We start from the raw sequence: 27,730 nt of genomic DNA, 5'->3' as shown, positions 1-27,730 counted from the left end.
AAAAAAAAGCAAAGGCTTTCATGGGGTGTCCTAATTTTTTCACATGACTGTATCTGTCAAGTCATGGGAAAAAGAAAGTACACCCTTCTTCAATTCTATTCTGAGAAAAATAAACACATTAGACAGACTTACTGAAGCCTGCTTGGATGAAATGTGTTTGTTCTACTCTTCTTCTGATAGTGATGTGCTCGCTCTGCTCTAAGTCCTAGGAATAAAGACCACTTGATAATAATGAACTTGTTTTTCTCATGTCAAGTTTCCCTTCCCATGTAGGCCACAATCCAGTTTTCTTTCTCAAGTCACATCAAGACCTACAGTATAAAATGGATCATATGCAGTAGAAAATAGGTAATATGAAAATATAAAATGTATTTTCTGATTATTTTCCACACTCATCAGTCTGGGAAGTGTTATAACAACATCTCCAAACAGGTTCACCATTGTTCACTGCAGAAATTCACCATTCTACAGTGAGAACGATTGTTTACAAATGGAGAGCCTTCAAGACAGTTGCAAATCTTCCCAGGAGTGGGAGTCCCAGCAAAGGTCAGACCGTTTAATGCTCAGAGATACAAAGCCACATCAAGAGCCAAGAGCTACATCATGTGACCTACAGGCCTCTAAGCTTATTAAAGGTTTATGTTCATGAGAGCACAATCAGAAAAACAATGATCATGTATGGTTTTCACGGAAGGGTGGCTAGGACAAAGCCAAGGTGGAGATGTTTGTCATCATTCACAGCTCCATGCTTGGTGAAAACCAAACACAGCATATTACCACAAACACCTCATACCAACGGTCAAGCATGGTGGTGGAGGGGTGATGATTTAGGCTTGTTTTGCAGCCACAAGACTGGGGAAACTGGGCTGAAATTGAGTCATGCAACAGGACAATGATCCCAAGTACACCAGCAAATCGACATCTAATTGGCTAAAGAAGAAAAAAATCAAGGTGTGGGAATGACCAAGTCAAAGTCCAGACCACAGCCCCATTGAGATGCTGTGGCAGGATCTTAAGAGAGCTGTGCATGAATGAATGCCCTCAAACATCAATGAACTGAAGCAATGCGGTAAAGAAGAGTGGGCCAAAATTTCTCCAAAAGGATGTGAGAGACTGGTAAGCTCCTACAGAATGGTGGTTCTACGTGTTACTGAATTATAGGGTGTACTTATTTTTTCCCACCTGGTTTCTGAAGGTTTTTTACTTTTTGGAAAAAAATGACTACATATTGAAATCATGTTGTGGCATATTGAAGGCATGCTGTGTTTTTTGCTGTGTGTGTGTCACCTGAGGTTATTTGTTTGTTTATAAAAGTTGGCAAGGACCACACAATTGTTATTCATGCCCTTATTAAATAACAACACAGAATTGAAGGAGGGTTTACTTTCTTTTTCCCTTGACTGTAAATAATGATGAACGTGTACAACTCTGCAGTGTGTGCACTCCTCAAAAGAAACAGAAGCACCACATTCAGGAAAGCAAAACAAAACAAAAACGACTTGAAATAGTTCAGAAATCATGGCCACATGTGCAGCAGCAACTTCTGTATGAAGATAAATAATTCTAAAAATGTAGTTTTTCACTCCCAGAATTTAAAAACCCAGTTTCTGTCTAGCTTGGTGTTAAACCTCAGCATTATCTGACCTCTAACATCTGCCGTTTACACGCCCGATTCTCTCTGATCTCTCTCTAGTGTCATGTAGATGAGTGCGTCTGATTAAGCAGCTCAAAGAGTGTGTGAGCACTCTCATCTAAGGCCAAACAACACATTTATAATAAAACAAATACGGAACACACTTTTGTTTAAAGTTGATGAATGAGATGAAAGATAATACCGCTGAAGATGAAGATTCAGTAGAATTACTCTTTAATGAGCGTGTCTCTCTCTCTCTCGCTCTCTGATCTGTTCTCTACATGTTAAACAGCAGGATGTTTGCAGTAATTTCACTAAAACACACACAGAGTGAAAGTCATCTGTAACCAGCTCTCATGTGTTCACACTAAACTGTGAATGTGTTTCAAGTCAGACAGGAAGTAAATTCCACTGACGAGAAAAACGTTTCAAAACTACAGACTTCTCTGTTCATTCTCACAAGAGCTCCTTCTTTTGTGGTGCATACTTTTTATTGTTTTTTTTATGATTTGCCATATACACTGTGTGTTTGTGTGTATACAGTAGGGTCCAACAGTCTGAGACCACACTGAAAATCTGGGATTTTTTAAAATTTAAAATTGAAAATAAACAGATTTTTTTAAATTTTATTTTGTTTTAGAATTTAGAAAATTATATATACATATACACTGATCAGCCATAACATTAAACCCACGTGCCTACAGGTGACACTTTTCACGTGCCTACAGGTGACACTTTTCACGTGCCTACAGGTGACACTTTTCACGTGCCTACAGGTGACACTTTTCACGTGCCTACAGGTGACAGTTCAACACCTTGAACTCTGTCATGTTCCTCAAATCATTCCTGAGCAATTTTTGCAGTGTGGCAGGGTGCATTATCCTGCTGAAAGAGGTCACTTCCATTAGATTTGCATTTATGTATTCAGGATTTATAAATATATATTCCAATCTACATTTATATATTCATGATTTACATTTATATATTCAGAATTATAACTTTATATTCAGGATTTATAAATATTCAGATTTCATATATATATATAACATTCAGATTTCATATAATTATTTCCTGTTTGGCCATGCATAATATATACTATGCATAATAGGCATAATATAATCCACACTTTATTATTATTAATATTATTTTGGTATTATTATTTTGAGTGTATTATTTTTGTATAATAGCATGTCCTCAACATGAGTGTATTATTTTTGTATAATAGCATGTCCTCAACAATTTTTTTTATTTATTAATGAACAACAGGTCAGTGAGACTAGTAAGTTCCTGTTCTCACTTACGTTATAGCAGTGTCATTTGTCATGTTACAGAGAAACTGCAAAGCGTAAACTCCTCTGTCCTTTGCCTCTGACTGTTCCAAAGCACTGACACTGACATCTCAGCTCTTTACAGAAAACTTGCCCAAATTAATGATTTTTTTAGGCCGTTTAAGTGGACGTCCCCATACAGGTCCCTGTGAATGAGCTGTTACTATAGAAACAGTAACATATTAGAACGAGTGCATTAATATAAAACTTTGATTTGCTGCTGCACTATTGTCAGAGCTGCTGTTCTAGAAATGAATCACCACCTTCTGACCAATCATAATCCAGAATTCAGCAGTGCTGTGATGTAAGAAAAATTATAACACTAACCAGTTGTATGAAAGGAAATGAAAATATATATATATATATATATATATATATATATATATATATATATATATATATATATATATAAGATTATAAATTAAACAATTAAATCGCATTATCTGCCTTGTGTCTAATATGTAACATAATAATAATAATAATGATAATAATAATAATAATGTGTATGTGTTTATATTAAACTATTTATGTTTTAGGGTGGATTGGTTAACACACACACAGCGTTTTTTACAGTTTACTTCAAATTGGAAAAAAAATGACACCAAAGTGTGATGAGAGACAGAAAGAGACATGTGCAGAACACACATCTTTATCTTTATAAACCTTTATTTACAATTATTGTCTCTACATTCTTGCTGATTTCAACAAGTCAGAATTTAAAACAGGAACAAAAGAAACATTAAATACCATAAACCCTAAACCTTAAAACTAGTCAATCTTTAATTTAATTTAATTTAATTTAAGTACCAGAGTATTTATTCATTTCACAGTATAATGTACAATGTCTATTCTCAGGCTGTCTGATCTTACTGGGTTTTTTCTGCTGTAAAGTGACATGAAAACAGAATATTACCCTGTGTAGCTGGAAAATATCACTAATCATATTTCTGCTGTGTCTCAAATCACACACTTCTGACATGAGTGTGTACCCTAACTGTAGTTTTAGTCACAAATGCGAACAAATAAAGTACAGAAAAAAGATCTGGACAGCAGTTACTGAACAAATTTACATAAAAGATAAACTTCACACACTTGTATTGACCTTCTCCACAGTATTAACTACACATTAGGCATTTTTCTGTTTCAGGTGTGTGAATTGAGACACACATTTACACACATTTACAAATATTTTACACTGATAAACAGTGAATATCACAAAACGCAGACAGAGAGTGGGACAAGAGACTATGACAGACTTGAAAAGACAGTTCTGAAAATTATTAAATGCTACTTAGAAAATGCTAGCGTGTATTTCAGTACTGTTTTTAAAGTACCTTTGTGCACATTTTTATGGGAAGTCGGCATCAAACCGTGTGCACTTAAATCACATGGGGCAGAATGTGTAGTGTATAGTTTCTTCAAAAATACAGTCTTATATGAAATACATGAAGTGCTAACTAGCTAACACAGTCATGAGCAGAACCGGACAAATAAAAACTAATAAACTTTAAAAAACTGTATTGCTCTGATATACAGTACCTTCTAGAAGTATTCAGCTCCTTCAAATTGCCCCTATTCTGTAATGTTACAACCAAGTTGAAGCATGGTGGTGGTAGCATCAGGTTGAGCGTTACTCTTGTTCTCTTGGTTGCTTCTCTGATTTTCCTCAAGGCAGAGAACAGCAACTCCCTTTAACGCTCTAGTAAACCTCACAGCAACTCCCTTTTTTACGCTCTAAAACTAAAACTCACGTGAACTGATCAAGGGGAAGTGTATGAGGGTATGTTAAAATCACAACTAAAACACTGCTGTTGATTAAAAAAGTTCATCCAGACTTCAGAACTCCACGATGAGGTAGAGATGTTTTTGTTCCCTTCTATTTCATTAGAACATCTAATGCTACTTTAAATACATTCACAAATCAGCACAAATCAGTGTAATACCCAAAAAATAAACCACAATAAATCACCCAATACCCTCTTATCCCCATAGTGTAGTTTAAAAAATAATTCTTCAGCTATTTCTTTTTTTAACGTTCATGACACTCGTGTCAAATGTGCCTTCTCCAGGAAGGACGTGCAATGCTGTTTTAAACATGTTGAAAGTTCTTTGTTCTTTCAAACAGCACACTAAGTTTGCCAAACAAAAGGAAGGAACTTTGAAAGAAATAGTCATTCAGAGTGCACCTAAAAATTGTACACTTGCTGACCTTTATGTAAACAAAGACGTGTCGCTAATTAATAACATACAGATGCGACTGTTAGCAAAAATAAATAGTAGCCTAGCTACTAATCGTTCACTAACTTGTTGTTAGGTAAATGGTTGTGAGACTACAGCATCAGAACCAATGTCCTTCCTTGTAAAAGCAAGTTAAGTTTATCACATTCAGTTGCTAGTGACCGATATGAGTCGTACTGCATTCCAAGCTAGAGGAGTCTATGGGGGCGCCATTATTTTTGAGCAGAAGAATTGGCCAAGTTGGTCCGTTTAGAAAAGAGCGTCCTCCCTTCAAAGTCCCTTTTGTATTTCATTTGGACACCAAGACAAGGTAAAGACAAGGGGTGGGGTTACATCAAATCTTGTTCACATTCCATAAAATTGCTATAACTGTTGATTCAGATTTTTTGATGCTTCCCATAACAGCCCGGGTTTGAGCGTGCACACGAGGTCACTGTGGACCAACCTCCACATGTCCAGAAGCGCCTGAGGGAGGAGTTTATGGACCACGATCATGCTCTTGTAGAAACACGGCTCGTTGTTCAGTTTGCTCTTTTTATCCTTCAAGAGGCCAAAAGTTTTGAATGCGTTGTGTTTTATAGGTGTCACCTGGAGCACCTCTAAACACATTCCAAGAAACACATCGTCGATTGGAAAGAGCTCCAGCGTTTCTGACGCCAAATAGAGCCGTCGTGCCAGCGGGCCGTCCATCAAAAACCCCCCGCCTCCAGCATAGGGCGGGTAATGCGTCTTGTTATACAGCGCAGGTGGGATGTAGTACTTGTTCTGTTTCTTTCGGATGGGTTTCGCTTTGAAGAGGACGTCTCCGGCGAACAGGTCCTTCGTGTTCTTGCTGCTCTCCAGATACTCCAGAATGTTCATTACGCTAACAAAGACATCGTCATCCCCTTTGAAGATGTAGCGCACGTTCCCGCAGTAGGTGGAGAACCATTTCAGGAAGTGGGTCTCCTTTAATGTGAGATTGAAGAATGTATCCATGAAATCCCACTGCAGGATGTCACCGTAGATATAATCCTCGTATTCCAGAAGCTTCTGGTGGTTCGCTTTCTCCTCTTCATTAGAGGAAGTTCCCAACAGGAAGAGCATCTTGATCTTCTTGCCGTCTAAGACCTGCTCCTTTCCCCAAGTTTGCCGGATCACTTCACGTCTGTCGTGCTGCGATATGATGGATTTTATCACCATGAGGAGGTGTACATCTCCAGAACATTTCTCTGGGTGGTTCATGATCATGGGGAAATATCTGCAGTGCCTGTAGAGGAGAAACTGTTTAAAGTTCTGCTCCAGAGCACTGAAACCTTCTATAGAGGAAACATTTGTGCTAGCGCTGCAGTTCGCGCTCGTGATGTCCCATGTTCTGGCTAAGTCTCGTTCATACACCGGTTCTTGTCTGGTTTCAGCCAATTTGTCCTGCTTTTCTTTCCAATAGGTTATCGTTTCCTTCTGCATGCGTGCATTCCTTTCGATCTGTAAGTCCCCTCCGGTGCCAACGAGTCCTCTCTGAAACACGCTGATCATCAGCACAGCCACGACGAAGATCAGAGCTACTGTCTTGCACATCCTCCACCGATGTCTGGGAGCCGACCTTGTTTATATTAAAAAAAAAAAAAAAAAAAAAAAAAAAAAAAAAAAAGGACAGTAAAAAAAAAAAGATTAAGATTACATCTATGAGGTGGAAATAGAAAGTAAACAGAAACATAAAATTCAATTTCTGTTTTGATCTTTGTGTTGTGTTAAAATAATTTCTTCTTTTTTAACATTAGCATAATGCAAAAATCTTTTACATAACAATTACTGATTTGTCTGATAACACATTTGTGTTTCTCTTAACACTGTGTTAAACACAGATATGATCTTTGGTTTTATCTTCGGCTGTAGATGTGATAGAGATATGGGTGATTATCACTATTATTATTACTATTATTATTATTATTATTATTATTATTGTTATGTCTTCACACTGTACGTGATCACAATAAAATCTGGGCTGAATTCTATAACAGATTGTGTGATAACATGGTTTCTCCATGTCAGAGTTGTCATCAATTAAGCGTGACCTGGAATTCAGCCTGTGCAGAAAATGGGTTCACATAAGGTAAACATTCTTCAAAGTAAGCAAGCAAGGAGATTTTTTTTCCTGTCCATCAGCATGTTTCATTTACTGTCATCACCACTATCTGTAGCTGTCCCACGAGTTTGTCATCCTCCTATTGATGGATTTTAGATGGGCGTCGTAGCAGCGCTCGCATGCTGAGATATTGATCAGAAATTTCTCACACTGACACAACTTTGTCGTCTTTGGTCGCAGTGACACTATATCATGTCACCTTATGCATTCTCAGACCTCCAATCTCAACTCACAACTGAAGAATTTATTTTACGATGTGCGATTTTTATCTGTGAGAGAAACTGGGCTGAAAATCATACAGTGTACAGCAAGCTTCAGCTAGTATTTGCATGCTGCATGTGTATCCTTGCTTATATAATAATAACTATTATTATAATTAAAATGGCTTGTATCTCAACCATTATGCCATTATCTTACAGCTATTCTGTCTGTTACATTTCTCTCGATTGTTCTCAGGATGACTCATGAAATTCCACCAATTGTTTAAACAGTCAGTTTCAGATTCCCTAATCTGGACAATAAGTCTTGTCTATACTTGTTATACTTGTTTTTCTTTCTGAGAGTTTTGTCACACAGGGGACATTTTATTGTAGATGCCACTTTTAATCAGGTTAAACAGATTTATTTATTTTACACTCAAAGAAAGTTCTGGGACACGACAACAGTACAAGTCATTTCAGGATGAAAGTATGCCTACATGCGCATATTAATATATATATATATATATATATATATATATATATATATATATATATATATATAAATGTATATTTATTGATTTATTTATTTATTTATATAAAGCTTGCTAGATAGATAGATAGATAGATAGGTTGTTATGGTTTCATGATTCAATACAGTAAATAATCTGGATGTTTAACTCACTGTGGAATTTTTCAAACTACAGATTAAAAGACATTTCTGTCTTCCTTTTTTTTTGGCTCAGCATGCTGCTTCTCGTCGCAGTCGCTCTTTCTTTCATCTCATAATGAGTACTGACAATGTAAAAGATTTTATGGAAATTCTCAAAAATATATCTTTCCAAAGCCCTATTCAGACAGGATTAGTTTTCCATGTGGAAGTGGGTAATGTAATGATTCCTGGAGTGTCTCTGGGATTCGAGTCCACCGTCAGTAATTTTTTATGGACTGTGCATGCACACATGTTAAAATATTACTCTGTATGTTAGCTTCTAAAATAAAAGATAGGTAATATGTATCCTGTCTGAAGTGACAAGGTGGTAAAGACTGAGTTAAACTCTGTGGAGAAAGAGGTGTTGTGTGTTTTCTTTAGCATAAAGACACTCCAGAAAATGTTCACTCTTCTATTGAAACCAAAGGTTTAAAACTCACAACAATAAGTAACTTGAATTTTACACATATCTAGATTTTCTGTCTTAAAACTATGATTCATGATGTGTTTAAAATAAAAGACAGCAAGAGAGGTAATTTGTCCCATTAGAAATGCTGTGTGATATTTTCATATAGTTTCCTTGAGTCATGTGTAAAAGTGAGCAGATAATCACATCATTAGATTTAAATATATGAAAACACACAATAACAAACTATGTGACAATACATGTAGAAAAACACACACATTATTGCACATGATAAGAAACAACCAAATAAAATGGTCTTTTTAAGGTAACAGTGTTGTTTGTAAATAAATAGTTATTTTCTTTAAAAAAAAAAAAAGGCTATGTACTTTGGGAAACTGTTTGTTCCCATTATTCTCACAGTGCTGTATGAGAAGTTCCTCCTCACATGAATTACAGCATAAACAACACAAGTACAGTCTGAGGTAACTCTCTCCAGCTAACTGAGTGTTAGCGAGATCTGCACGCCATTTTATCAATGAGGAACTACAAGAAAGTGGATACAAAGTGGAAGAAGTGGGTCCATAGATTAATAAGAATGTTTACTCACATGATGAGAGAGTTTATAAATTCAAACTTGTTTGACATCTTGGTTAAAAGTGACTCGGAATGGTCTCCGGCTGGGTCTCAGTTCATCTCCCACAGAAACACCGCTGCACTCACCGGCACTGAGCTGCTGCTGCCGCCGCCGCACGCGACCCTTCTGCTGCTGCTGTGTACCGCTGCTCGCGCCCGACGTCTTTTAAAGGCTGCTGGAACTCAGCAACTGTCAATCAACCGCAGAGCCACGCCCCCATAGAGAGAGCACGACTAGTACTAGACACGCCCCAAAGGCTCCGCCCCAAAAGATGCGGCAGGTACCGTTTATAAACACGTTACTGTAATGCATTGTGATGTTACAACAGATTTAGTTTTTATTCAATATTTTTTTTTCTCAATTTCTCTCTGAACGCTCACACAAATTTTAGTTGGAGGGCTAATGGACCTCCTTTTTAGCTTTAGCTTTAGTTTGTTAATATTTTAGTATTTTGTGTCCTTAATACATATGGTTTCTTTTTCTAATTAATGTTCTATTTCTGTATGAAATTTATCAATGAATCAATTAACCAATGAATCAATTAATCAGTTAATTTATTTATTTAATTAAATTCATGTGTTTCCCCTCACCAAGTTTAACAACAATTTGTAAATGTATAAAGGTAATTAAAATAACATATAAAGATAATAAAAAAAGAAAAAACAGAAAAAATATCTATAAGTAGGCTAATTATTAAAAGGTAGATAAATAAATTGTTAAGTAGACTAAAAACTAAAAAACTGAAGTTTCCTATGCCAGCACATCTCCAAGTATTTTATTCATCTTATAACACAGCAATTTTCCAACAATTACCATTCTTTATTTATTAAAGAACGACACATCACACTTTTTATCCATTTATAGTTACATTTAATGTTGTGGTGTGGTACATAATGTTATTATGAAATGTTGGTGAAACAAGTTCCTGTTCTCACTTACATTATAGCAGCTATAAACAGTCATTCCCTCACCAGCGTCTCTTTTCTCTCTCTCTTAAAGTTAATAAGACAAAAAAACACATCTTGTCATTTTACTGAGAAACCGCAAAGCATAAACTCCTCAGTCTTGAAGATGTCAGAAAACTTAGTTACAGCTTTACCTCTGACTGTTACAAAGTGCTGACACTCAAGACTCGTTCCATAAATAACGACTCTCTTTACAAAGAAACTTCATCATATCAACAATTACACATATTATTTAATCAGTTTATTCAAAAAAAAAACAAAAAAAAACGGAGCATCCGCTATACAATTCCCTGTGAATGAGCTGTTACTATAGAAATGATTAGGTATTAGAACGAGTGCATTAATATAAACCTGTGATTTGCAGCTGCACTACTGTCAGGGCTGCTGATATAGAAAATTAATCAACACCTTCTGACCAATCAGAATCCAGAATATAACCACAGTGTAGTATAAAATAAAGTATAAAAATAGGTTGATACATAAACATTCATACTACTATTAAACAAAACAAGAAGATAAATGAATAATTTAAAACAAAAAGTAATAACAAACCAGTGTATGATATATATATATATGTCACTGTACAGAATTATTGTTAAAATTGATCACTTATCTACACTGTAATATTGTAATCTACGCTGTAAATTTAAATTTTCTGGCAAGCTGGGTACACTAAGTACTGTACACTAAAGTACTGTAATATATTAATGTTGTATAAAATGACACATAACCCAGCACGCTTGCTCATTTGGCTGATGCAAGATACAAATGAGTTGAAGGTTACGGGTCTTGCCCAACTGTGACAGCTTGGCAGTGCTGGGATTTAAACACAAGTTTTATATATCTATATCTATCTCTCTCTCTCTCTCTCTCTCTCTCTCTATATATATATATATATATATATATATATATATATATATATATATATATATAGATCACTATCACAGAAATCATATAGGGGTGTGTTTGTGGGTGAGTGTGTGTGTTGCTCACTTAAAAAAAGAATTAGGAATGTGATTAGCAAATTCTGATAAATTGTCTATATATATATATATATATATATATATATATATATATATATATATATATATATGTGTGTGTGTGTGTGTGTGTGTGTCTGTGTGTCTGTGTGTGTGTGTGTGTGTGTGTGTGTGTATAAATGTCTTTAAATGTAATGTTTGGGGACCCGAGTAGAGTAATTTGTATAAGCTTAAACAAACAGCATTGCCCTGTGTATGTTAAAACACACTCAGTGGCAGTTACGACATCATGACAAACACACACACAACACACACATGCGGAGTTGTCAAGTGGCCGAGGTCCGGTCCTGAATAACACTTCCTCATCCATTTCACTTATATCTCACTGATTGAGTCACATTTTCATATCCATTACTTTTTCTTGATTCTAAACAGCAGGAGGTCAAAATTAGGATCACTCGAGATGACCAGCATTTATTCTGGTGTGAAGAAGAACAAGTCCTTCTGCAAATTATTAATTCAGTTGGGTGTGAGGGACTGAGAGAAAGACAGCAAAGATCACTATCACAGACACTGAAACCATCATATACGGGTGTGTGTGTGTGGGTGGGTGTGTGTGGGTGGGTGGGTGTGTGTGTGTTGCTCACTTAAAAAAGAATGAGGAATGTGATTAGCAAATTCTGTGATAAATTGTCTGGAATTCTTTTGCTCAAATGAACATGAAGAAGGAGTCACTGTTCCTGTAGGCTTCAGGAGTGTGACTTACTCAATCACATGTATATTTCATTTATTATATTTTATTACTTACTATATTGTTTATTCATTATTATTAAATGTTGTGTTAATGTATCATATTATAATGCTAACAGTAAACATATCAACATATCATTTATGAAACACTAAATTACAGGAAGTAATGAAATCACTGTGTTTCTGTCGAGAACTAAAAAGGTATGGACAGTAACAGATCATTCGCAAACTTAATGTATATTATTCTATTATATAAGTCAACAAGAAGCATACTATATTTTCTCTAAATAAAATGCAATTTGATTAAAGAATTTTAAAAAAAATTCTGGGAATCAAACTTCATACAAGAAGTTAAATTCATAAATTTTTTTAAAAAATTATGTTTTACTTTGTCACTTTAGTACTTGTACAGAATTACTGTTAAAATGTATCACTTATGTACACTGTAATAAATTGCTGTAAATTTTACAGTAATTTTCAGGCCAGTGGGGTTGCCAGTAATGTACTGTAAAATTTACAGTAAACAACTATAAAATATATTTACACCAAAGTACTGTAATATATTAATGTTGTATAAAATGACACATAACCCAGCACACTTGCTCATTTGGCTGATGCAGGATACAACCGAGTTGAAGGTTACGGGTCTTGCCCAACCGTGACAGCTTGGCAGTGCTGGGATTTAAACACACAAACTGAGCTGTGACTCAAAGCCACCACAACACCACCGCAAGTAGCTTGCACTGATTCAACTACTTCTAGCACTGAATTACCACCACTAAAAGATTGCAATGAATCAGTCCACTCTAGCTGTGCTGGCTCAGTGGTTATGGCTTTGAGTCACAGATGAGAAGGTCATGTGTTCAAATCCCAGCACCACCAAACTGCCTTGATTTGATCCTTGAGCAAGATCCTTCAGCTCAGCTGTCTACTGCATCAACATACTGGGTTATGTGTTGTTATATACTATGTATGACATTATAGTACTTTACTGTAAATATGTTTTAAAGTTGTTTCCTGTACATTTTACAATACTTTATTGGCAACCCAGATTGCCAGTAAATTACTGTAAAATCTACAGTATTTATTTATTTTTTTTACAGTGTATCACTTCAGCACAATATTATAACTTGGTCTGCTTCCTTGTTTTTTAATCACTGTACCAAACACAATCTTAAATGCTTTAAATTCTCAGGAACTGTGGGTACAGAATTAAATTCTTTACACTCATAACACACACACTTCTTATTACTTTAATATACTCACTGAATCATTTCTAATAATAGCTGAATAATGTCTAAGGTGAGCAACTGAATAAAATCTGGAACTCTCATCTCATCTCATCTTATTTCATCTCAATGGTAGAGCTGAATGAGAATTAAAAACAAGTGATTCCTCATTGTCTTTTTAAAATAATCATTCATAATTTCTTTTTCAGATTTTCCTCTCTAGACAAAAAGAAACACAATATTTAAAACTAAATCTTCATTCTTGAGTTTGTGTGTGTGTGTGTGTGTGTGTGTGTGTGTGTGTGTGTGTGTGTGTGTGTAAGAGAGAATTAGATTAGACATTTTCAGATGAATCAATTGAATCTAAACTCACATGACTTGATTCACTTTGAAAGAATCATTGGAATCCTTTATATGAATTATACTGGTCATCATGAAGTTTGTGAAGGCTGCTGTGAAGTGTACTGTAGAGGTTTAATCATTTTATTATTTATGTATTATAACTGCTTTTAATTTAAAGTATTTTTATTAGTATTTATCCATTTTGATTCATAACAGCCAACAATCTCCAAGATCCCTGAGCATGATTTTTGTCCAGGTTGGAGTCGAAGTTAAAGATGTAAAATGGATTAACACACAGTGCGAATAGTGTAAACATGTAGAAAGAGCTCGTTTCTGAAGCAGGAAGTCTCCAGTTTGAGATGAGTGAGATGAAAAACAGGAATTATTCAATCTTCAGACTTCAGCTGTGTTCCGAAATCTCGTCTTCCTTTCTTTCATCCATCCATTTCCTGTAGCTGCATGTGCATCCTGTCATTCCCATTTTCCCCCTCTAACCATCTAACACCAGTGTGTGTGTGTGTGTGTGTGTGTGTGTGTGTGTGTGTGTGTTTATACACTGGTTTTCAGCCAGACCAAATTCCCCCACGCACATAAACACACACGCACACGCGCACACACACACACACACACACACACACACACACACACACACACACACCCACCAGCACAGCCTTTTCCCAATGTTACAGCATTTTATTAAGTTGTGTTGCATGTGTTTTGTACCTGTTTATGTTGTGTTGCATGTTATTTCATGTTGTTGTGCACTTTCAGGAAGATTCCATCATAAGTAACTTTAGAGAGCCTCTGAAATGAAAACTATATTTTCATTTTATAGTTGTCATATAGTTGAAACTGATTAAACATTTTGATGAAGGTTCCCTTGTATTTATCAATTTAAATGCTGTCCAGAACATATATGGTCTGCCCCTGGGGTGTGTCTTGCTCTACCGTAGCAGCTCCAATAAATATGGTTTACATTCAGCATGAAACATGGCTTACAATAGCAATAAACATGGTTGATATGTATGTTTTGGCCATGCATCTTCCTGCACACTATTCTCTTTTCCAACCTAAAATAAATAGTTGAAGAAGGGCAGAGTTTGCATGAGTTGGCAGTCATGTGACTTTTCGGAGGAGTGTTTTACCAGCTTGCTGAAATGTCACTACCTCAGACATTTTATCTACAACGCAGACACTCAGATGTCTCCTGGTGACGACCCTGGTGCTCTCTGTCTCCATCAGTGCTGCTGACGCTCACCCTCACCTCAAACACATACAGCATAACTCCAAAAACACAGCATCTCGTCATCTAGGATATCATCCTGGTTAAAGTGGTTGAAGACGGAGTGGGTGAAGACGGAGTGGGTGAAGACGGCGTGGGTGAAGACGGAGTGGGTGAAGACGGCGTGGGTGAAGACGGCGTGGGTGAAGACGGCGTGGGTGAAGATGGCGTGGATGAAGATGGTGTGGGTGAAGACGGCGTGGGTGAAGACGGCGTGGGTGAAGACGGCGGTGAGAAATCCTCCACAGCTGAAAAAAACACTCTCCTTATAAACTCTTCACTGTTCTCTATATTAAGCTAGTTTGCAAGGCTACTGCAGGTTTGTTTAGATTGGGCAGGGGTGTGGCATGGTGTATCTTGAATTCTATTGGCTGCTGTGTAAATTAGACAAACACTTCACTCATCACTCTGACTTCCTGTTTCAGAAAGAAATACATCAACTTATGGAATCAAATCATAGCTCTCAAGACATTTCATGAGGACTTGAAAGTGAGATTTTTTAGTATTGTTATACTCTATACAGTATTTTATTTTCTCACAGTGTGTATTAGTGGATGGCTAAAAGAGTTCTCAGCTCCTTGTGTGAACGTTCACTGCTCACTTTCTCTGCTCACATCACTGATTCTGTTCCTGAATGAGGAAGTTCAAAGGTTTTTCCCACAGATGGAAAATATTCCTGGTTAATGGTCAGTGAGTCAGAGCATTTCTATGCTGCAGATTGTTTCTGATACAACTAGAGCTGAAGTTAATAAAGCTACTTATATAATAAAGTTAATTATATATAATAATAAAGTTCATTTTAATGTGCACTTTGGCAGAATACAGAATAAAACTACAAAAGCTCAGTCACATCGTTCACTTTCTCAGTGAGCTTATGAGTCTCTGTTTATAATCTTGAACACTACAATATGTTAATTTGTAAAGAAAAGAGGATTTTATATTTTATTTAGCTGAAAAAAACCCCAGTGATGGGAATTTCCCAATGGAAATTTGGGACTTATCAGAAGCTGAAAGTGACGAATAGAGTTTTCTATCTGGAATTTATATATTTCTGTAAAGCTGCTTTGTGACAATGTCTATTGTTAAAAGCACTATACAAATAAAGTTCAACTGAATTAAGAGTTTTTAAATATTTCTGAGAGCTCTTGAAAGAAATAAAAGAGAAAGAAAACAAACAAATAAATAAATAAATAAATAATGATAATGAAGAGAATTATAAAATTGAAATATTATAACTGAAATAAATAAATACATACAATACAAACAATACATACATAAATACTTGCCATATTAATATCATCTAACAAAATCTAATATTAATATAATACAAAATATAATCTGAAATCAATAATTTGCATTTGTACAAATGCTGAACTTATAAGGAACTGGAAGAGCAATTGAGTCCTTACATTAAATTTGTAATAGTGAATAATAATAATAATAATAATAATAATAATAATAATTATTATTATTATTATTATTATTATTATTATTATTATTATTATTACAGGTATGTAAGTAACACTTTGCAACTCTTTTCTGCATTGCTCCACACAATCTGCTGCTCTTGTTAGCGGTGTCACAGTCTAAACGCACTCCTGCCACAGGATGGCTTCAGGAACTACACCTGAATCTCTAAATCACCTGAATCTCTCTGTATTAAACACTGTAGAACTGATCATTTAATAAATGTAATAACTCTCTGTGTGAGCGCTCAACAGGGCAAAACGTTAAAGTCTTAACTCACACATGCATAATAAGAGATTCAGATTCTTGGAACAGACGTTACGGAGCTTGGTGTGTGTGTGTGTGTGTGTGTGTGTGTGTGTTTTTCCTCCAGGTCCAGTCCAGCTGAGTGTGAGTTGATGGACAAACAGCTGTTAAATAAACACCTTTAATGGTCCTGATGGGCTTTAAACAACAACACTGACATGCTGAGAATCCTCATTTTACCTCCTGCACTGAATTCTGGGATATGAGGGGTTACTGCAGGTCACCTCCTGATACACGGAAGGGTTAAAGAGCATCACTGGATTAAAAAAAATGATATGGTGAGGTTTCTGTAAAGAGATGTAACATTTATGGATGGAGGCTCCAGTGTCAGCACTTTGTAACAGTCAGAGGTAAAACTGTAACTTTAAGTTTTCTTCAACCATGTTGTGGTTTCTCAGTAGCTAAAGATGACAAGCTGTGTTTTGTGTCTTATTAACCTAAGAATGAGAAAAAAGTGAGGCTGTTGAGAGAATCACTGTTTATAGCTGCTATAACATAAGTGAGTACAGGAATAAACTTGTTTCACTGATGTTCCACAACATTAAATGCATCTATAAAATTATAAAAAAAAATAAATAAATAAAAAAAAAGATGATGTGTCGTTCTTTAGTAAAAAAAAAAAAATGCAATCTTTGGCAAATTGTTGTGGTATAAGAGGAATAAAACAGTTTGTGGTGGTAACAGTAACTCCCCTTCATCACACCACCCAGGCACTCAGTATTTTACTGCAACAGCACCACACACACACACACACACACACACACACACACACGTTATAGACATGTTTCTGTGCTCGCTGCTGTTTTCTGTCTTTGACTCATCCACTGTATGATTAAATTCTTCACTAATTAATTAATTAATTTTACACTCTGATCCTATATGTTTATATAACACTTGTCATATCTGGACTTGTAAAATGAAGTGATGGGAATATAGCTAGATCAGGAACTAACATGGATATGCTGGGAGGCGGGGCTTTGTGTATATGGCCATGGATGAGAGGTGGGGTCAAGGAGTGAAACTCATTGCACTGGAGGTTTCTCAATACCAAGAACATGAAGAAGGGACTCACTTCTTTGGGAAGTGTGCTGTTGGTGAATAACCTTACAAGATCCCACAAGGATACCAGCACAGAGAATGCTTCTATAAGAGTTTGAGATGTGTTATGTACCTGCTATTGCGGCTGAGTTGTACAAAACTGTTTTGAAATTCATGGATAACTTTTATATAAAGAAGAAACAATTGCAATAAAGGCTGCAGGGTGTTGCTGCAAAAATAAGCAGCAAGTGTGATAGTCAAAGTCTCCAGAAGAACTGTGGCTGCTTCTGCAAGATGCTCAGTAAAACTTACAGCTCATTTCCTTATAGAACTGCACAAATTTATTGACTTTGTTTCATTTATTACTGTTTTCTGCTCTTTATAGTATTTTTTTAATGTAGAAACATTTAGTTTCATTATTTCTGAAGGCATCTTTGCTCTACAGCATTTCTTTGCATGTGCCTAAGACTTTTGCACAGTACTGTATACTTTAATTATAGTTACTTTTGTTTAATACAGGTGAGAAAATACTGACTGGGAATAAACTAGCTGCACTTCCTGTTGAGGAAAAATGTTAATTTAAACCCTGTATTTGGTACATAAACCCTGAGCATGAATTATTGTCTTTATATCTCTGCTGTGACAAAATGAAAGAAATGACAAGGTTTATGAATTTCTCATTACATTCACTATGAGGCATAAACAAGGACAAAGTGTGTGTGTGTGTTTGTGTGTGTGTGTGTGTGTGTGTGTGTGTGTGTGTGTGTGTGTGTGTGTGTGTACGTTTGCGTCAGTCAGAGACCACTCAGGAAACAGCACAGGAAAAATTCCACACTTTTCAATTGCTCCGAATGCCAAAAAAAAGCTCTTATCTACTTCCTGCCTTGGTTGATGAATCACAGTGCAGAAAATTAACACACAGATGTACGTTAAAAATATTTACTTTTTGTTTAACAAAAGCATGTGTCATAATTATTGGCACCCTTGCCTTTGTTCCTGTGTCAGCATCCTGTAACGAGGAACCTGAGCTCACTCCAGATACTGTCACCTCGCCTTCCACATGGCTTCAGTACAGCTCTGCATGTTTTAAAATGCCTCATTAATTTACTAACAGTGCATTTGGTCATTTTCACATGTAGCTAAGAGTTCCTCAACACATTTATATTGTAAAATATAAATGTGTACAGTTACATGTTGTTCATAACAATTTTTAGGCTGCAGTACTTGAGTCTGGTCTCAAGACATTTTCTGTATTGCTGACTAACAAAGCCGATTATCTAAAGTAAAGGCTCTGCCTCGAAAAGGACTCGATGGTTTTCAGTCTTGATCACTTTCATTTGGACTTGATCTTGACTAGAATCAATTTATTTCAACTGATCACACTGACCACACCGACCACACTGATCACACTGACCAACTGACCACACTGATCACACTGACCAACTGACCACACTGACCACACTGATCGTACTGATCACACTGACCACACTGACCACACTGACCACACTGATCGTACTGATCACACTGACCACACTGATCAAACTGATCACACTGACCACACTGACCAACTGATCATACTGATCACACTGATCGTACTGACCACACTGATCACACTGACCATACTGATCACACTGACCAACTGATCACACTGATCTCACTGATCACACTGATCACACTGACCAACTGATCATACTGATCTCACTGACCACACTGATCACACTGACCGTACTGATCACACTGATCACACTGACCATACTGATCACACTGACCTCACTGATCACACTGACCACACTGATCACACTGATCGTACTGATCACACTGACCAGCTGATCATACTGATCTCACTGATCACACTGATCATACTGACCAGCTGATCACACTGATCACACTGATCACACTGACTAACTGATCACACTGACCAGCTGATCACACTGATGATACTGACCAACTGATGATACTGATCACACTGACCAACTGATCACAGTGATCACACTGATCACACTGATCAACTGAACACACTTATCACTGCTGTGCTGAAATCACAATAATATAAAATAAGTGTTGTTTATCCTTTATCCAGGTGTGTGTGTGTGTGTCTGAGAGAGGTGGTGGGGGGTATTTTTGTCTTATAACTTTCTACTTAGAACCCTTAGAAAATCGTTGCTGTATGTTTTTTCTTTTTTTTTTTTAAGAATTCTGTCAAAGAGACAATATGAATTTAAACTTTTATTCTAAGAAAAGGAAGAGAGAAGAGAGGAAAATAGAGTAAGACAAAAAGAGTAAGACAAGTCAGGAAAAAGAAATAGTTGAAAGAAGGAGATAAAAGAGAAGAGACAAAATGGGGAAAAAAGAAGGAATGAGAAGGAGAAGAGGAGAGTTTGCGCTTTATCTTTGTGTTACAGTGTGAGTGTGGTTATGAAGAAGATCAGCTCCATTTAGTTTTGCTTTTCTCTCTGTTTGTTTTGGTTCTGATCATCCAGTCTTCCTCCCCATCTGTGTGTGTGTGTGTGTGTGTGAGAAAGAGAAAGAGAGAGAGAAAGAGAGAGAGAGAGAGAGAGAGAGAGACAGCTGATTCACAGCCACCTGCAAGCTTCCTCTTGGTTTAACACACAGAGAGCCTGTTTCCTTACATTGTCCTCAACCTGCCACACACACACACACATACACACACACTGTGATTAACTAGCTCTGTCCTGTTGAGGTTAAAGTGACCTGTTTAAAAAGTGAAAGAACATCAATATAAATAATATTTTTGCTCTCAGTTACATGGTTAATATACACATTTTTCTTTTTCTTTCTTTCTTTCTTTCTTTCTTTCTTTCTAGTGATAGACGTAAAAGATAAAAATCTTATTAAAACATCTCTAACACTTTCAGCCTCCTTACACAACACAGGATAAAAGTTAACAACTTCAGAGAAACTGTGTTGATGTTTTAAAATTCACATTTGGAACATCAATTCTGTAATCACTATAACAATTTTTATAAAACAGTTTTCTAAAAGTGTAAAATGTGATTTGGACGTGAACAGGACAGAACAGTGTTAGAGCTGTTTGTGATGTTCAGCTGCAGCTGTACATTTGGACAAACACACACACACACACACACACACACACACACACACACACACACACACACACACACACACACAACATCTGGGGTGGGGGGCTGTATTGGGGCAAAAATCCCACATAACAAATCAAGTAAAACTGTAACTGTATTATCAGTGAGATGAAGACGAGATTTAAATATAAACATAAAGTTATGGCTGTGTTTCAGTCTGAGATGACATGTCTCAGTAGTGCACACTACACGAAGGTTCATGTGGACGGATTATTGGCTCAGTCACATCACACGCACGTCCAAACGAACTATTATGTAATGACACCATCTCTAGTCATGCTGTGTGTGTGTGTGTGTGTGTTTTTACTATTAGAGTGAAGTGACCTTGCCTGAAGGCTTTTAAACATAGCATCTGGTGTATGTTGAGTAAACTGTATTACAGTTCAGTGCAAAAGTTTGTGCACCCTTAAGACAAAATAAAGATGGAAATTCAGAGCAGTGAGACATTTAGCTCAGTTTCCTTCAAGAAACAATATGACAAATTTGTATGTGTATGTCAAGATTTCAGTAAGGTGGAAAAAAAATCAAAATGGTATAAATTCAAAAGTTTGCAGCCCCCTTTCTGAAAACTGTATAAATATTCTTTTGCATCATAACCACCCCCAAATTTTTAAAGTCTGCCCTTTTTTGTTTTTGTCTTTAAACTCATGTATTAAAATGTCCTCTTCAAATCAGGTCATTTACAGAATTTTAAAAACATTGACAGAAAATTCTGAAGGCTATCATAATTGTCGTCGTTATTGTTGTCAGTTTCCTCATTGTCACTTTGACATGTACAAAATAGTTTTAGGTATGTGCGGTATGCGTCTTCCACCACAGACACAGAACATCAAAACTGTTCTATACACGCTATGATCAAGACCTATAGCCATCATTTTACAATCATGTACGTTACATTCAGGTGTAGTCTTAGCTGACAAGAAAGACATGCAAAATGAGCATGAGTATGATGAAATATTTATTAATTGAATAAAAATGATCAAAAATGTTTAAGCATTATAGACCCACATTTTTTTGTAGATAAAATAGAATTTTTTTGTCAAAAAGATTGAGAGTGTAGAAAGAAATTTGTTTGTAAAATTGTTCACCCACACAGCCTCACACCTCAGTGTTGCCCTCTCCCCCGCCCCTCACACCTCTCTCCATCATAGAGGGAGATGTGAATAGATTGTTTAAACGGCTGAACCCCCGCATAGCCGCGGGCCCGGCCTCTGTCTCCCCCTCCACCCTGAAGCACTGTGCCAAACAGCTGTCTCCGGTGTTCACTAACATTTTTAACACCTCACTGGAGACCTGCCATGTGCCAGCCTGTTTTAAAACTTTTTTTTGCGATTATTCCAGTCTCTAAAAAGGCGAGGATCACAGGACTTAATGATTACAGACCCGTTGCCCTGACATCTGTGGTCATGAAGTCTTTTGAGCGCCTCGTCTTGTCCCACCTCAAGGACATTGATCTGTAGACGACGCTGTAAACATGGCCTTCCACTTCATCCTCCAGCATCTGGACTCCCCAGGATCCTACGCCAGGTTACTGTTTGTGGACTTCAGCTCTGCCTTCAACACTATTGTCCCATCTCTGCTCCGAGACAAACTCTCCCAGGTGAACGTGCCGGACTCATTGTGCAGGTGGATCACAGACTTCCTGACAGACAGACGGCAGTTCGTTAGGCTGGGGAAGCATGTCTCGGACTCCAGGATCATCAGCACTGGATCCCCCCAAGGCTGTGTCCTCTCTCCTCTGTTGCACATCTGGACACCAGTCTGTCAAACTCCTGAAGTTTGCAGATGACACCACCCTCATCGGCCTCATCTCTGATGGAGACGAGTCGGCCTACAGCGGTGAGATGGACCGTCTGGTGTCATGGTGCAGCATGCACAACCTGGAGCTCAACGCTCACAAGACAGCGGAGATGATAGTGGATTTCAGGAAGGACCCAGCCCCCCTCCCACCCATCATCCTCTGTGACACTCCGGTGACCTCTGTCGAGTCCTTCCGCTTCCTGGGAACCACCATCACCCAGGAGCTCAAGTGGGAGCAGAACATCAGCTCCCTCACCAAGAAGGCTCAGCAGAGGCTGTACTTCTTGTGGCAGCTGAAGAAGTTCCACCTCCCTAAACGTCCATCAGGACCAGGACCTCATGCCACAAGAACAGCTTCTTTATCAACACAGACACACAAGTGTGAAGAAAATCAGAAACTGGTGTGATTTTTTGTTCTGGTGGATTTTTTTTGTTCGGTTTGGGCATGAAAACATTTACAGGAGTTTATCACAGTATTAAAAAAGGCTTTAACTAAAATAAGTAACATGATCTAACCCTTTAAACTTCTACTAACAAGGGTGTGATCTGAGACATACTTGAACGAAAATGTTGTTAAAAGAAAATGAAAATAGTTTGAAAATAATCCGGAGAAACGTGTTTGTTAACATTAAATGTATTTATCATGTTTACAGCACAAAAATATCACAGCTCTTGTCCAGCAAAAATACAATTACACTTCACACAGCGAGATATAATTGCACAAACAAAAACATGATGAAGTTTGACTAAAAGCATTTGATTAAAGCACATACAGTCAGGTCCATAAATATTGGGACATCGACACAATTCTAACATTTTTGGCTCTATACACCACCACAATGGATTTCAAATGAAACGAACAAGATGTGCTTTAACTGCAGACTGTCAGCTTTAATTTGAGGGTATTTACATCCAAATCAGGTGAACGGTGTAAGAATTACAACAGTTTGCATATGTGCCTCCCACTTGTTAAGGGACCAAAAGTAATGGGACAGAATAATAATCATAAATCAAACTTTCACTTTTTAATACTTGGTTGCAAATCCTTTGCAGTCAATTACAGCCCGAAGTCTGGAACGCATAGACATCACCAGATGCTGAGTTTCATCCCTGGTGATGCTCTGCCAGGCCTCTACTGCAACTGTCTTCAGTTCCTGCTTGTTCTTGGGGCATTTTCCCTTCAGTTTTGTCTTCAGCAAGTGAAATGCATGCTCAATCAGATTCAGGTCAGGTGATTGACTTGGCCATTGCATAACAGTCCACTTCTTTCCCTTCAAAAACTCTTTGGTTGCTTTTGCAGTATGCTTTGGGTCATTGTCCATCTGCACTGTGAAGCGCCGTCCAATGAGTTCTGAAGCATTTGGCTGAATATGAGCAGATAATATTGCCCGAAACACTTCAGAATTCATCCTGCTGCTTTTGTCAGCAGTCACATCATCAATAAATACAAGAGAACCAGTTCCATTGGCAGCCATACATGCCCACGCCATGACACTACCACCACCATGCTTCACTGATGAGGTGGTATGCTTAGGATCATGAGCAGTTCCGTTCCTTCTCCATACTCTTCTCTTCCCATCACTCTGGTACAAGTTGATCTTGGTCTCATCTGTCCACAGGATGTTGTTCCAGAACTGTGAAGGCTTTTTTAGATGTCGTTTGGCAAACTCTAATCTGGCCTTCCTGTTTTTGAGGCTCACCAATGGTTTACATCTTGTGGTGAACCCTCTGTATTCACTCTGGTGAAGTTTTCTTGATTGTTGACTTTGACACACATACACCTACCTCCTGGAGAGTGTTCTTGATCTGGCCAACTGTTGTGAAGAGTGTTTTCTTCACCAGGGAAAGAATTCTTCGGCCATCCACCACAGTTGTTTTCCGTGGTCTTCCGGGTCTTTTGGTGTTGCTGAGCTCACCGGTGCGTTTCTTCTTTTTAAGAATGTTCCAAACAGTTGTTTTTTTGGCCACACCTAATGTTTTTGCTATCTCTCTGATGGGTTTGTTTTGTTTTTTCAGCCTAATGATGGCTTGCATCACTGATAGTGACAGCTCTTTGGATCTCATCTTGAGAGTTGACAGCAACAGATTCCTAATGCAAATAGCACACTTGAAATGAACTCTGGACCTTTCATCTGCTCATTGTAATTGGGATAATGAGGGAATAACACACACCTGGCCATGGAACAGCTGAGAAGCCAATTGTCCCATTACTTTTGGTCCCTTAACAAGTGGGAGACACATATGCAAACTGTTGTAATTCCTACACCGTTCACCTGATTTGGATGTACCCTCAAATTAAAGCTGACAGTCTGCAGTTAAAGCACATCTTGTTCGTTTCATTTGAAATCCATTGTGGTGGTGTATAGAGCCAAAAATGTTAGAATTGTGTTGATGTTCCAATATTTATGGACCTGACTGTATGACTGAACCATGGATCTGTCTTAAATAATGAGAATCTTAAATAATTATTGTTTAAAATGTTGGCTTAATGGATAATAGTTGATGAAATGCTAGTCATTTTACAGTAAGACTCCTAATAAATAACGCTAACTAATATTATTTATAACATTAACATGAACAAACCCAGAACTCATTCTCAGAATTACTGAAGTCATTAACATCTGAATTAGATGCTGTTTAATGTTAAAAACACCTCTAGCATTAGGAACATGAACTGAAGGTGTAACTGAAATGTTCTTGATTTTGAAAATAGCAGTTTGGTCAGAACTCAAACGTCCACAGATGTTTGCGGACATTTTATTTTGGACCATGTTGAACAGCATAATGTGAACAAAATGGGAAATATTACATACTGTAGCTGATCTAACAAGCGTGAAAATGTACAACATACAATAAACGATAAAAAAAAAAACAACAACTGTGAGGCAAAAAAATATAAAATAAAAACCAGACAGAAATTAGATATACAGCATTGGATCCTAAACAAACTGGTTTAAAAAGTTCCACATTAGTTGAAGTATTTCTTTTATTAAAGTGACGAGGTGACGTGTAAAGCGCCGCAGTGTGAGGAGTGAGCAGAGTGAAGGTGAGGGGACGGAGTCTGTGGTGCTGATGATAAAGGTGTTATTGTGGTGTTGGGTTACATAGCGGCTCAGTCAACCTGAAACAGCACGCAGACCACAAACAGCAGCTTTGTTCCTCCTGTACTCGTCTATCTTGGCCTGATAAGATGAAGGAATGATGTTACAGGAAGCTGCATGTCCATCAGCAGAGCTTCTCTTCACTTCCTGTTAGACTGCACACCTGAAGATGAGGACAGAGAGGACAGTGGGAATTTTTTATATTTAAAAAAAAACCACACATACACTTTCTTTATATCAGATGCAAACTGTGGTCAGAATGATCTTTAAACATTATAAATTTCATTTTAAGGTATGATTTAATGGGTGACTTAAAATGAACTCTAAAAGTGACTGTACTAAAACCAAAGAAACAACACAAAGTACATGTGGTTCTCCGTCACACAGTAAAGTTTTTTTTTATTTTGCTAGCTACTACATCAAAGCAGTGGCAGTAAGACTAGCTCACTAATCAATTAGCAAACTAATAGTTGTTTATTAATAAACTTTATAAATAAAGTCATTAATAACTCACACATCCAGCTAAAGCCTGACACAGACACTGATCTTTGACATTTATATGACTTCCATGATCTCTGTATGGTCTTTTTTTACTAGTTGTATTTACACAGCTAATAGCTGACCTCTATATGACCTATCTGCCCCTATCTGACCTCTAGATGAACTATCTGACCTCCATATGACAATACAGCAATATAGCACCAGCCAACAAATTAGCACCAGAAGTTTAAAGTTAAACTCTGAATATTATAATAAATATTACATTATAAACATAATTCGTATGTTTCAGGGCTGAGTTTAACTTTAAATTTTGCTCTGATGTGTATCGTTGCAGAAGCAGAAGAAAGGAACAGATCAAATAAACAGAGTTCAAATAAAACACATCTTCACAGAGCCTGATAACCTGTTACATCTTTAAACCTGAAACACACACACACAGTAACATAACTGTGTGTGCCTAAATGTAAAATGTATATGTGATGTGCTTGTGTGGTTATGAGCAGTAAGAACTGTGAAGAAAGATGCAAACGAGAGATGCATCAGGACTGATACTGGTATTGAGTACTGGTCATGTCTTTTTTTCTGGCATGCACACACGTGCACACACACGCGCGAGCACACACACGTGCGAGCACACACACAACGCGCTTTCCAGTAAGACATCAAGTGAAGGAGCCGGGAACAGAGGCGTGCTTTTTAACTAATTTGATCAAAACTGATTTTATCTTTCTGCTAAAACGCAGGAGTCCTTCAGGAGCTAGAGGAGAAGTATTTCGTGGCTGATCAGCAGTGTATTAGCTCCTTCAATAAAACAAACATGCTGAGGAAATGATCCACATAAAGCCAATATCATAAATAACATGCTTTTAATCTATAAAAGAATTAAAATGATGTAAATCATACTGATTGATATTAACAAGCTCAACTTATCCACAGTATCATTAGCTAAATTAGCTCAGGCTACCAGTACATATTTTCTGTTTTGTTGTTGTTTTTTTTTGCTTAAAATTGAAAGTAGAAAATTATTTATACTGAAGTAGAAATATCCTGTAAGCACACACTCACAGAGCACTTTATTAGGAACACTATACTAATACTGGGTAAGGCCTCCCTACGCTCTCAAAACAGCCTCAGTTCTTCATGGCATGGATTCCACAAGATATTGGAAACATTCCTTTGAGATTGTGGTCCATGTCGACATGATCGCATCAAGCAATTCCTGCAGATTTTTCAGCTGCCATTTCAGGCTGCAAATCTTCTGTTCTACCACATCCCACATGCCACTGAAGAACACTGAACTCACTGTCATGTTCATGAAACCAGTTTGAGACGTCTTTTGCTTTGTCGCATGGTGCATTATCATGCTGGAAGTAGCCATTAGAAGATGGGTAAATTGTGGCTATGAAGAGATGCACATGCCCAGTAACAATACTCAAATAGGCTGTGATGATTGCTTGGTATTAACAGGCCCAATGTTTGCAAGGAAAACATTACCCCACCTCCAACAGCCTGGACTGTTGACACAAGGCAGGTTGGGTCCATGGATTCATGCTGTTGGCACCAAATTCTGAGCC

General features: G+C 37.2%; 2 protein-coding genes across 4 annotated transcripts in view; both read right to left on the bottom strand.

Moving 5' to 3' along the window:
• Window positions 1–3,568: 3,568 nt before the first annotated feature.
• On the bottom strand, window positions 3,569–9,422 carry b3gnt7 (UDP-GlcNAc:betaGal beta-1,3-N-acetylglucosaminyltransferase 7). The gene is made up of 2 exons (XM_026930852.3): window positions 9,247–9,422; window positions 3,569–6,781 (listed from the first exon to the last, which is right to left on the bottom strand). Exons 1-2 carry the CDS (start codon window positions 9,282–9,284, stop codon window positions 5,563–5,565), a joined length of 1,257 nt encoding a protein of 418 aa, XP_026786653.2. The 5' UTR covers window positions 9,285–9,422; the 3' UTR covers window positions 3,569–5,562.
• Window positions 9,423–22,697: 13,275 nt separating this feature from the next.
• LOC113536667 (lisH domain-containing protein ARMC9) overlaps window positions 22,698–27,730 on the bottom strand; it is a 51,037-nt gene continuing 46,004 nt past the window's right edge. For 2 of the 3 annotated variants that reach the window (XM_026930764.3, XM_026930765.3), the window contains one exon: window positions 22,701–25,818. In XM_026930764.3, the coding sequence (XP_026786565.1) occupies window positions 25,796–25,818 (23 nt within the window). In that variant the 3' untranslated portion in view covers window positions 22,701–25,795. Of the gene's footprint in view, window positions 25,819–27,730 lie in introns of all 3 variants that reach the window. The other variant, XM_034308868.2, reaches the window with a different exon arrangement.

The sequence above is a fragment of the Pangasianodon hypophthalmus genome, chromosome 11 (assembly GCF_027358585.1).
Source record: "Pangasianodon hypophthalmus isolate fPanHyp1 chromosome 11, fPanHyp1.pri, whole genome shotgun sequence".
In the NCBI taxonomy this organism is placed as follows: domain Eukaryota; kingdom Metazoa; phylum Chordata; class Actinopteri; order Siluriformes; family Pangasiidae; genus Pangasianodon; species Pangasianodon hypophthalmus.
The sequence above is the reverse complement of the archived record's forward strand: the minus strand, read 5'-3'. Positions and strand labels throughout refer to the sequence as shown.